This window comes from Eschrichtius robustus, chromosome 4 (genome assembly GCF_028021215.1).
Source record: "Eschrichtius robustus isolate mEscRob2 chromosome 4, mEscRob2.pri, whole genome shotgun sequence".
NCBI classification, from domain to species: Eukaryota; Metazoa; Chordata; class Mammalia; order Artiodactyla; family Eschrichtiidae; genus Eschrichtius; species Eschrichtius robustus.
Genome location: NC_090827.1, coordinates 68,183,140 through 68,195,896, shown reverse-complemented (window position 1 = coordinate 68,195,896; position 12,757 = coordinate 68,183,140). Strand labels below are relative to the sequence as shown.

At 33.4% G+C, this 12,757-nt stretch overlaps 1 protein-coding gene across 4 annotated transcripts in view; it reads right to left on the bottom strand.

Annotated features, from left to right (window-relative positions):
- Positions 1-12,757, bottom strand: part of EPHA5 (EPH receptor A5) — a 313,241-nt gene that overhangs the window by 31,291 nt on the left and 269,193 nt on the right. For all 4 annotated transcript variants that reach the window (XM_068542188.1, XM_068542190.1, XM_068542189.1 and 1 more), the window contains 2 exons: positions 11,849-11,974; positions 10,943-11,128 (listed from right to left, as the gene is read on the bottom strand). In XM_068542188.1, the coding sequence (XP_068398289.1) occupies positions 10,943-11,128; positions 11,849-11,974 (312 nt within the window). The remainder of the gene's footprint in view (positions 1-10,942; positions 11,129-11,848; positions 11,975-12,757) is intronic.

The window sequence follows — 12,757 nt, the reverse complement described above, 5'->3', positions numbered from 1 at the left end:
TCATGAAAGAGTTCATCAAGTTCAAACATGGCTAGAGGGCTGAATTTTGCTTTGTAATTCAGGAAGTGACAGGAGATGAGTTGGGGAATGTTGATTTTTAAAACTGACTGGAAATACAATACCTTAGTTAGAAAAAAGAGAATGACTCGTTGTATTTGTAAATGGCCAAGACAACATAACAGAAAAAAAGATTATAACTGCTTTTTCTCCTTAGTATGGCTGTAACCTAAGTTCATGAATTGAGATATGCTTCCAATTTAACTTCATTTTAATGATGCCACACCCATTTTAATGGTCCTCAGACAAACTCTAATTAGACAAAATTCTGCTTTGGGCCCTTTTGGTCCCATTCTTACATCCTAGAGCCTATTTCTGGCTTTTATTAACGTTGAAACCCCTTTTCCTTCAAAAGTCCAGAATTAATATGCTTCCCCAAGGGCGACAGCCAAAATATTTGATAACTGCTTTGGCACAGGGACCTACATGTCTGAAGTTCAACCAGCCATAATGCTGGAATATCAGAACGTCCTGGTGTACCAGACATCGCCTCTTCATCTGCCTGATTTCAGGAATTCAGAAGTACCCAGAGATGAAGCTGAGTAGGCATATAAAAGGGACATGTGGGTAACCCTGGCTTCAGCTTTTTATCAAAGAGCATGGGAGTATTTCAATAAATTTATAGCTAATAGAGCCAAAAAAGTATGTATTTGCTGAACACCAGCCCTGATCAAATTAGGAAAAGGGCTACATTTTCTAGAATCAGCCTGTGTTTCTAGGAATATGTCCTGTGTAGATCTGACTCTCACAGAAATCTGTTGAGGGAGCTGTCATAGTTTAATTGGAATTGGAAGAACTGAATTCCAGCAGATATCCAGAGAATATAGTCTTAGCTTTCCCTCATTGGTACCTCTCAGCTCCTACCACATGAGCAGATGCCTTGTCCATCAAAGTGAAGGCCTAATCAATGTCTACAATTAACTACTCTACCCCAAGCCTTTTATGATTACAGCACTTCTCCTATATTACTACTTCAAAACCTTCAGTTTCCTTCTATGCTCTTTTTCTAGAGAATAGAAAACTTTTTCTCAGTTTCTTTCTCTTCTCTCTGTCTATCCTCTAATTTTTTAGATCCTCTTCTTACAGCTGTGGGTTAGTGGTAAATATTTACTACTGCTCACCCAAGGCCTTCTGAGCAGGAGTTGGATAAAATCCCTATGTAAAAATACCTCTTTCTTGGGTAAATTTGTTCCTTAAATTCAACCCAGATTCACTGAGCTTAGATGAAAGAATTCATACTCTAAAGAGAATGACTGATCAGAAACCTTACTGATATTGAATAATAATAACCTTACTGATATTGAATATATATAATAATATATATTTGGAAAGAAAAAGTAATTGCTTTTTAGGGAGATGGGCACCTGGTATTCCTCCTATAAGATTTTTTTTTTTTAGCATTCATCACTTAGTTTTAAAAGTCAGATTCATTATTTATGACAGTGTAGGTTTTGAAAAATATGATAGGGACCTAAAACACCTCTTGTATTTCAGAAAATGGGGGAAAAGCAATTAAAATGCATGTTTGCAAACAAGCATGATCTTCTTTTGTTGACAAGAATAAGACAATTCAGGACTCATTTGATTATTTCTCATGCTTGAGCCATTTTAATGATAATTATATTTAGTTTGGCATATGTTTTGTCTCAGTTCCTGCTAGCCTGCAAAAATGACATAGCATTAATTAATGTGGCTTTACTCTAACCATTGTAAATTCAATAAAGTGGTATAAAACATTTTCCATTATCCAGCTTGAAGTACAGACAAAGAGTAAATCTGCCAATAATTTTGAAAGCATATTATCAAAAATCAATATAAAAAGAGCTCATAAAGCATGTCAAAACATGATTTTAATCACAGAGTAGAGTTTTTACATTACTTCATAATATTTACTGAGGACCCAGTTCAGGCAGAGTCTAAGTAGTAATATAAACACATTATTTGTGGAAGTCACCAACCTCATATTTCATCATTTGGTATTGATAATCATAAAAGAACTACAGTTTATTGATATACTGAGTGCCCACCTACAAGGCGTGATGTTATTTTTAATTGTCATCAAAATTCTATAACAGTGATATTACAAAAGACTCTTTTCAGAGAAAGAAAAGTGAGGCTTAAAAAGATTCAATATATTACCTGAGTTGATTAGTGCAAGTCGTATAAGAGACAAAGTTGGGAATCAAATTCATGTCCACCTGACTATAAAAGTTGTTTTCCTTCCCTCCATACTATGATGCCTATAATTTCCAAATATTTATTTTAAATTTTAAATTTAACTTTAAAATTTCACAAATATTTAGTCTTTTGTGATAATATAAGTTTGATAATCATGACTATGCCATACCAAACTGTTCATGCATTAATGGCAGATCTGGTAGGAATTCAGTTGCTTTCAATAAATAACATATTCTTACGTATTAGCATTACTTATATATGCTCCAAGCGTTCTGAAGTGTTCGATAGTGAAGTGGATAGGTCTTGGACTCCAATTATATGAAGTATCTAAAGTAGTCAAACCCATAGAAACAGAAAGTAGAATGGTGGCTGCCAGTGGCTGGGGGAGGGGGAAAGAAGGAATTACTGTTCAATAGGTATAAAGTTTTAGTTATGCAAGACAAAAAGTTTCTAGAGATCAGCCGTACAACATTGTGCTTACAATTAAAAAAACTGTACTGTGTAATCTACACCTAAAAATTTAATAGGGTAGATATCATGATATGTGGGTTTTTCTTACCACAGTAAAACAAAACTGCATTTGCTTCCTTGGTAAGTGATTTTTTTGGTGCTAATATTCAACAAAATCCAAGAGAGAAGAGAACACGCCACTTCTGGTAAAGCAGTCTTTTTTCACAAGCTATCTCAAAGTTAGGTGAGACAAACTTTGGGGAGTGTTGATTTAGTCCTTACTTTTCAGAGCATGGCCCTTGACAAGTGGCATAGCTATCACCTGAGAGCTTGTTAGAAATGCAAAATCTCAGTGCCCAATCCAATCTATTAAAACAGATTCTGCATTTTAGCAATATCCTCAGAGGCACGTTGTATTTTGAGAAACACTGAACTAGGCCACATCACAAGAGTTGCAACTAAATCTGGGCTTATTATTTCATTTGCATTGGTACTACCTGCTTTACTGAAACCACGAGGGCATCAAAAAACATGTGGTACCACTTAAGGGTATAAGGGAGCATTTGATTTAGAAACATCATAATTCACTGGAAAACAACAGTCACTTGTTTCTCTTACAAACATTTTACAAGATTTGTAAATAATTAAAAGTAAGCCTGTGCTTATACTTATATCTATAGTTTTATTTCACTATGCCATTCTATTTGGGTTGTATTCCATTTAGTACATTAACACTTGTAGGTGTTTGAAATTACTTTTATTTTCACTCCAAGGGAAGTTTGGAATAAGAAATATCATGATTCAATTATTAATGGTCACCCAGAAAATGGGACCTTGTGCTTGTAGTAGGAATAGATAGTGCTTATCAAGCGGGGGAGTGTGAAGGGAGGATGAAGTATGGGGCAATCAGAACTTAGAAAGGTACTCAGATATTTTAATTCCATTATGACCCTTATTTATTGGTTAACACTTTAGGGAAAACCACTTTTAAAATTGTGTAATTTTAATTTTAGGAAAGACTATAAAATCAAAAGCCTCTATACCTTACCTGAGATGGAAACACCAAATGTTTCTATTAAATAGAAATTCCAAATTTTCCATAATATCCTCTTTTATTTCAGATTGTTTATATTGATATAAACTTTCTCATTAGCTGCTCATTTCTCAAATTAAAAATAAATTAGAATTGCTCTGACATTAGCAAAGGTGAATAATTACTTGTGGAGTCAGAAATGATCGACTTTGCAGAGGAGCTAAGGAATCTAAGAATTAACAATGTGACAGCTTTGTTTAATTAGTAATGAAAATGACTTTAAAAACACAAGGTTTAATTTACTGATAATCAACCTTCGAGCCAGTAAATCTCTGTTTCTATAGATATATATTTTTCAGGTGAGTAGAATTTAGATTTTACCAGAAAAAGCCCTTGTAAATATCTAATAAATATCTTATGTTTATTTATTATACCTCTCTCTATGCCTTAATAATGAAAAACAAGTATCAAATTAATGAGCTGGCTTCCACTTCTACTGCAGTGTTAAATTTGTTTATTTCCATCATGGTTTATCACTGATAATGGCTCATAGAATTGTTTCCTTTTGTGAAAGGGGAAGTTATAAAATTCAAGCATATTCATACTGCAAACGTTTTCATTTATGCTTCTCAGAATCCAATCTTATACACAACATCTGCAATTGGGTGCTTATAAGCCTCTCAAAAGTAACGTGTCCAAAACGGAGCTACTGATTACCAACCACAGTCCTGCTCCTCCTGGAATTTTCCCCATAACTGACAATTCCTTTCTTCAAGGTACTCAGGACCAATAATTTATAATTATCATTGACTCTTCTCTTTTTCTCACATTCCACATCTAATCCACAAGAAGACTTACTGTGATTGCCTTCAAAATATCTATAGAATTCAACTACAACTCGCCATCTTGTTAGATTACTACCCTGACGTAACCCATAATGAGGTGTGAATAATGACAGTAGTCTCCTCACTGTCTCCCCATTTCAACACTGGCTTCTACCGTCTTTATTCAACACAGCATCCTGACTGATCCTGTTAATGTAGAAATAAGATTCTATCACATCTTGGCTCCAAGGCTCAGATTAAGAGGCAGTCTTTGCAGGGACCAAAGTGTTCACATACCGTCTACTCTCCTATGAAGTCTTCAAGTTAAGCTCTTACCAGACTCCTCTCATTCATTCCATTGAAGCGACACTGGCCTTGTTTTTTCTTGAACATTCTATGCCAGTTCCATTCGAGTCTTGCGGGTTCTTTCTACAACACACTGCCTGCCCCCAGATATCTGTAAGGCTGACACCTTCACTTATTCAAGCTTTATCAGAGAGGCCTTTCTCTAAATAAAATAGAAACCACCAACCCTCAATAGAAACAATCCATAATCTCCTAACTTAGCTTTACTTTTTTCATTTAATATATTATAAATGTATTTGTTCAATTAGTTTGTCTCCCCTACCCAAAGGTAAGCTCCATAAAGGCAGGAAATCAGTCTGTTTAATCTCTGCTGTATCCCACTGATTAATAGGAATAGACATGTATTAGGTGATCAATTAATACCTTTTGAATAAATAAATGTTTCTTGTCAAGTGTATACTAAATAATAAAAATGAAGTTAGTAATGTACACTGTAAGAGCCTGGGTTTTGGAGTCATGCAGAACTGCTTTTAAATCTGGTATTATCCTATGCTAGTTTTATGATATTGGATAAGGTATTTAACCTCCTTAAGGTTAATTTTTCCCATCTGTAAAATGAGAACAAATACTAGTGTCTACAGGATAGCATTATTGTGCAGATTAAAGGAGATAATATGTAAAGAACATTAACTTAGCACATACTTAAAGTAATGTTAATTATTAGTAGTAGTTATAACTGTTATATTTATATGCAAAATCCTGTGAAAAAATCCTCGTGCAATTTTCTTCATATGAGTTTTAATTATTTTTCCTAAAACACCCATGGTTTTATAGAACAAAGTTGTTTAAATTAAAATATAAATTGTATATCACTCTAACTCATTTTAACTGTTTAAATGACTGTAATTTAGTCATTGATTCATTTACTATCATTCATGTCTTTTTAAAAAGTTTTGAAATTCCCTAATGTCTGGCCCTGTGACAGATACTAGGGGTGCTGTAAACATATATCAATTTCAAGAAGTTCATCGTGTAGTAAGGACAGAACATGTAGAGAGATAACTATGATACAATGGACAATATGACAAAGTGCAGAGAAATGCAGCTAGAATTTGTAAGACTGTCTCTGGCTGAGAATTCATTCATTCAACAAACACATGAAATGCTACACGTGCTGAGCACAGATCTAGGAACACACAGGTGAGCAAAATAAAACAAATGTAGAACTGGGATGCTTTCCTTTACTCAGCTATTCAACATTATTGAGTGGCCTACTCTATGCCAGGCAGACACTGAGGATGGAGGGAAAAATGAAGAGAAATGATCTCATGGAGATCATGGAGAAGGTCATGGAGAAGGTCATATTTGAATTAAACTTGAAGGTCAAGTAGAACTGAGGAAAGTGGAGAGGACATGCTAGGGCGGAATGAAGTATCTCCAAGGGCAGAACAAGAACTAGGTAGAGTTTTCTGGAAAGGAAATAGTGTAATATGGAGATATGGCCAAATTATATCAAGCTCAGTATCAAAGTATATGTATTTTGCTTGATTTGTTTGCTCCTGGTGATGAAGCAAGAGAGGAAATTGATTTCATAAAATGTATGGAATGGACTAATGTCCATTGGAAAATACCAAAATGGAAAGATTAGTTTGAAGATTGTTGGAATAGCCCTGGGTAATATATAATAAGGGCCTGTAAAATAAAATGGACTTTTACAGGATAGAATGAAATACTATATTTGAAAGATAATTACAAATTTATATAAGTCAGAATTATCTGACAATGTAAATCATCAATTGCCATTGAATGCGTTATTTCCTCAGACATGGAAAGAAAAACAGGGAGACATTTCTTTAATTTTTCTCTAATATTTTGTTTAAATTTATTAATTTTACAGGAGAACTAAGTTTATTTGTATATGATCCTAGATTAAGAAATATAAGTATGAATATTTAAATAGAAATATACATATTTCAATAGAAATATTATATAACTATAAATATTTCAATATAAATATTTATATTTATATAACTACATTGTATAAACTATATTATATAATTATATTATATAAATATTTATATAACTATAAATATTTCAATAGAAATATTTCTTTGGTCAATTTTGATAATATTTCCATGGGTGGAAAAAATAAATCTTAAAGAACTAAGGCTGCTGCAATGGAAAAATTATAATTTTCCACTTCTAAATTTTATTCCTGAATCTATTTGAATAGTAAAAGCTGGCTCTATGTGTGTTACATTAAAGCATCATGCATTGCGAATGAGTCAATTAAGCCAGGACCTGTGGGTTTCTTACGTCATTTGTCATAGGTCTCTCTAGAATATATATATTTATTTATGATGTCTCCTGTTTAACAACAAATCACAGAAGGAATTTGAATGAGGCCCCATATTTCTGGCACGTAAGGCAGTGATAGAGGAAAGAGGAAGGTTCATGATGGCACCACCCAGAGGAGCGCTACTTCAGACTCCCCACCTCAGCTTCAATCAAAACAATCACAAGATTTAGTTGCACTTATGTCTCATTATCTGTGTGCTGCAGGTTGAGAATAACTGCTGAATAAATTAGCATCAGATCAGAGAGCATGAAATTAAGGACACAAATAAAGTGAGTTGCAACATAGTAAATTAAAAACAAGTTGAAGACTTCCTAAGTTGAACATCAAGAGCTACATTTATTAAGGGGAAATACAGCTTCAATTCAAATAGAAAAAAAAAATAAGACAAAGACAAAGAAGTATTTTAAATATTTACATTTTGCTTTACCTGTATGTGTAACTTCACCGCAACAACATCAAACAGAATATTTGATTAGAGGATTGGAAATTTAAAGTCTGTATTTTCAACCACAGCCCTGTTTTTTAGACTAGACTTTACAGAATTTAAATATGATCATTTGCTGATAATGGCATTTGCTTCTTAAGATAAAGGTCTCAAGTGCATATAAAATGGTATATGACAAATTTAGTTGTTTCACTATGAGAGTTTAGTTGTCTTATATTGCTCAGTCAGGACTCATTCACATAAAACAAATTTTGTAATAAATTAGAGATCTATAAAAGTAGGTGACTATTGGCTCTAATAATTTTGGGATCTTGTCTCCTAATATCTGATGATATTTGATGAATTCACCTAAACAGATTAAAATAAATACTACTATAACTACCTGCAATTTTGTTCACATACACACAAATATATCTTAATTTAATCTGCATAAAATTTTTATAAGGTAGGTACGATTGTTTTCTTTTTCTGTGACATTGAGGCTCAGAGTGCTTAACTAAAGTGACCATAGATTGGTTTTAGGTTTAAGTGTAATGGGTTTACATAAATATTTAGGACATCATCTGTTTCTTCAAGGAGCAGACTTTTTTAGCTAGGGAGCTAAAATATATATGCAGAGGAGACAAAATTAAATGAAAAATTTGAATAAGAGTTTTGGACAAAGGAAGGAACATTACTGACAGTTGCAAAAATCCTTATATAGGTACAGTGTTTGAAAGAAGGAGCCATTATTTCAGGGTTAAGTGATGAGGAATTATTTCATGGAGGTGATAGAATTTGAATAAGATTTTGAAGGAATTGGAAAGGTAGTTAAGTTTCAGAGAAAGAGGCAATGTAAGCAGGGCAACATATCAATTAAAATGGATTAGGAATGAAATGGGTATGGAGGAGTTCAGAGCACAGGAAGAGAAATAAATGGAAAAGTAATAACCATGTGTTTATTAATTACCTACTCTGTGTCATGCCCATTTAACCTTTACCTGTATTAATTCATGTCACCTTCACAACATCACTGAGGCATTCTTACCCCATGTCATTAGTGAGGAAACTAAGGTTCTGAATGTATAACCAACTTGGGCAAAGTCACATAGTAGTTTATGGCAGAAGCAAAATGAAAATTGGTGGCTAGAGCCTTAGCCCGTGTTCTTGACCATTATGCAGTACTGTTTTCCATGATCATAATAGCGATCTGGCACTCTTCTACACATTACAACTTAACTCATTACAGGATGGATTGGCTGTCTACATATAGGCATTAGTTTTACATATACCCTGGGTAAGAGGAAGTCATGGTCCTAGTTTATTTGAGGAAGTGAAACTTAGCAGTCATATTATGGATGAAAAGAAGACATGAAATATATCAAATATTTTGCATCCTATTATTACTGTTACTTCATTAAGAAGTATGTTTTACATTAGATAATACCTTTCCTGCATAGGAAATAATTTTACTCAATCACTGTTATAATTCTTGTTCCCATAGTATCTAGCCCAGCACATGCTATCACTAATGTCCTTTCAAAGTCCTTCCCCTCAGATAGAGTATAGTCCCATTCAAATTCTGATTTCATTTTATTGTACCTGTGACGATCTCCCTCACATCATATTCTTACTTAAAATATTCCTCCCCATTCATCATAGGGCATGATTTTGTAAAATATTTTAATTTATTTTATTCCTTCAAAAATATATATATTTTCTTTGTCTCTCACCTGCGTGGTGTCCCTGCCTCTTACCTATTTTTAGGCATGTACTCAACTGGGGGAAAGAAACACATGTAAGTTTTTTTTTTTTTTTTAATAGATCTTTATTGGAGTATAATTGCTTCACAGTACTGTGTTGGTTTCTGTTCTACAACAAAGTGAATCAGCCATATATATACATATGGGCAGAGGACCTAAATAGACATTTCACCAAAGAAGACATACAGATGGCTAAGAGGTACATGAAAAGTAACACATCCAAGTTTGAAGAAACCCACATGGCTGCAGGTAATTTTATTCCTATGTTGCATTCCCCTATGGGCATTCTTACTGGAGATGTGTATCTCTTTGAGACATGGAGAAAAACAATCTCTCAGCAATACAGGCTGATTCAAAAGTTCTGCCAACCATCAACATGATAATTTTAGCTAAGGTATTTTTCTTCTGTGTTCTCATCTGTGACCTACTGTGAATGAATCATGATTTGGGAATTAACTGGTTATAAACCAGTAAATTTTTTTGTTGTTGTTTCTTTTGTTCCTCTTTATTTCGAAAACGTTTTTATTGTTGTTGTTGTTTTTGTTTTGTTTTCCATATTTAAAAGCTAAATGGCATAAATGGATATCCAATCAATTGAAATTACTTCATAGGTTGAGAACATTTATTGAACATACTTTGCTGCTATGCACATTTGGCATATGTAACTTAAAACTTGATTAACAGCAAATGGAAGTTGAACCAGTGCTTGAAAAAAGTCTAAAGCATGTTCCTTGCCAAATGTTTCAGACGATTTTACAAAGTGGTATGAAGTGTATGAAGTATAAAGGAAGGAAAGAGGATACATAGGAATGGTGAAGAAAAAATGGATTAAAAGAAAATAAAGGCCTCAGTTATGTGTCACATAAATACTTTATTGAGTGACTGAAGAATTATTTGAAATCCTTATAATGGGAAGCTCAACACATAACCACATTTACAAGACACTAACAAGAATCTGAGAGATGTGAAATTCCAGATATATCTGAGTAAAAACAGGATTTGCTTTAACAAAATAATTAGTCTCAAGGAACTTTCCCAGTCTTCTGAGGCAATTGCTTTCCTTAGAACTATTAAAATATCTCAATGAAAAAAATCAATAAAAGAAATACATCTGGCTATAAAAAAAAACCACTTAAAAGGTGGCAGGCATCTATGGTTACAGTAATCCTATTAAATGTTAAACTTCAATGCCTCAATCAAAACTTTGAAGTTAATATTTCATTAGGATAAAAAGTGAAAGAGCCAAGAGGAAAAAAAATTGATACTTTTACTGCTCCTTTTATCTGGATACAATTTCTCTGGTGCTGAATTCATAGTAAGTGAGTTAACACAAATATTTCAAATAATAAATAGAAATTTGGGTTCACTGAAGATCAGCTTTGACAAGAATCTACTAAAATATAGGACAAATACTATTAATATTAGGGAAATTGTTAATCACATTATTATGGCCAGTTTTCTCTCTATCCTGAAATCAATAATAATCTAATAGAAGAAATTCAGATATTTATGATCACACACACATGCATAATTTGCCATTGTACTTACTTTTGGTCACAACACCTTCTAAGTGAATGATGTTAGGATGGTCAAACTGCCCCATGATACTTGCTTCACCCAGGAAATCTCTGCGTTGCTTTTCAGTATAGCCTACTTTAAGGGTTTTAATTGCCACAGGTAATTCTCTTTTTCCTGGAAGTTTCAAACGTCCACTACAAACTTCACCAAATTCACCTTGTGATAAAGATGTAGAAAACACAGAAACTCATTACAAATCCCTACTCTAACAGTAGTCTAAAATTCTCTTAGAGTAGTAAGGTTTAGATAAAACAGAGTTGAAGGGGAGTCCAACTTCCTTATCTATGTTAAAAGAAATTAATGGTGCATTGGGAAAAATCATTTACACGTGATCGTAAGACACATTGGGGGCTATTAGTTTCATCTCTCTCACCTACAGAAACCTTAATGGAAACATTAGAAAGAAACTAAAAGCAACTGACTGAAAATCACTTCCTTCTTCCTTTCTTTCTACTCTAGCAGTGACACTAATGAGAAGAGAAAAAAGAAAAGGGCCATAGCAGGACAAAAAGGAAACAGTCTTAAGGAAGAGATGATTCATGAGTAGAATAATTGGGTGCTTGAATTTTGTAAATACTTTTGGGTATTAAAAATTATATATATTATATATGAAATATAATAAACAGTAGATGGTGAAAAACACTATGTTTGAATATACATTTTTGCTGGTTTGTTTTTTTTCATAGACCTAACATTTGCTGGTTTAAGTATGAACTAGGCAGAAGGTAATATTAAAATATGATCAATTGTATACCACCTTGAAAGCAAGTCAATTACAAAAGATTAAAAACATTCTGAGTTAGATCAGGACATTGATATATTACATTTTATAATATAAACACAGGTTAAAAGTCCGAGTTAAACACACAGTCTTACCCGCTCCAATAACTCTTTCAATGGTGATGCATGAAGCTTCTATCTCCTTGGCGAATTCATGGACAGCTTGATTGGGATCCTCATAGGTGTGTGGATCAATATAAGTTCTTACTCCTGGCAGTTTAACTGTAAAAATAAATGGGCATTACAGTCGAAGTGCTTGTGATGGATGAGTGAAATTATAAACGTTATTAATGTACAACTATGGCTTAAATCCCCAATTCCTAGAAGTGACAGAGCTGCAAGGACAGACCCTCTCCTGAATTATAGGAGTCATTTGTACAGCTATCTCATTTTTTTTTTTTAATCTCATTTTTATAACTTTAGAAATCTGGATTGCTGGCATGCACAAGAAGAAGTGCATATGTGACGACGTATTTGAGTAAGGACATCTTTCAACACTAATGTTCAGGAGTCAGTCTCTGAGGCAAACCAAGACACTTTTGTTTACTAAACTGGACAATGAAATGCTACTGGTTTAGTTGTTGGTTTGTTTTCTTATGCTTTCCTTAAAATCTCGTCACAGATGATTAGTTTAGGTTTTACAAACATAATTTAAAATAACTTTTCTGGTGCTTTGGTCCTATAAGACTGACAAAGCAGTCAAGAAGAAAAGAGAAATTCACTCTATTGTTGCTGCAGGGCATTATGCAAGTCTCTTATGCTCTATGAGCCTCAGTTTCATCACATTCTAAAGGCTACCGATATTACCCTCACAGTATTTTTTGACAATAAATAACATTAAATAAGATAGGACTGTGAAAATAGACCCCAAAATGTTTTGCAGCATGAATTATGGCTTTCATGATTTTGACTTTCGTGGTCATGGCAGAGTGACAAAAACAAAAAAACCTTCTTTTTGTCATTTACTTGGCAAATCAACTCATACTGTTCTATTTATTAAAAATG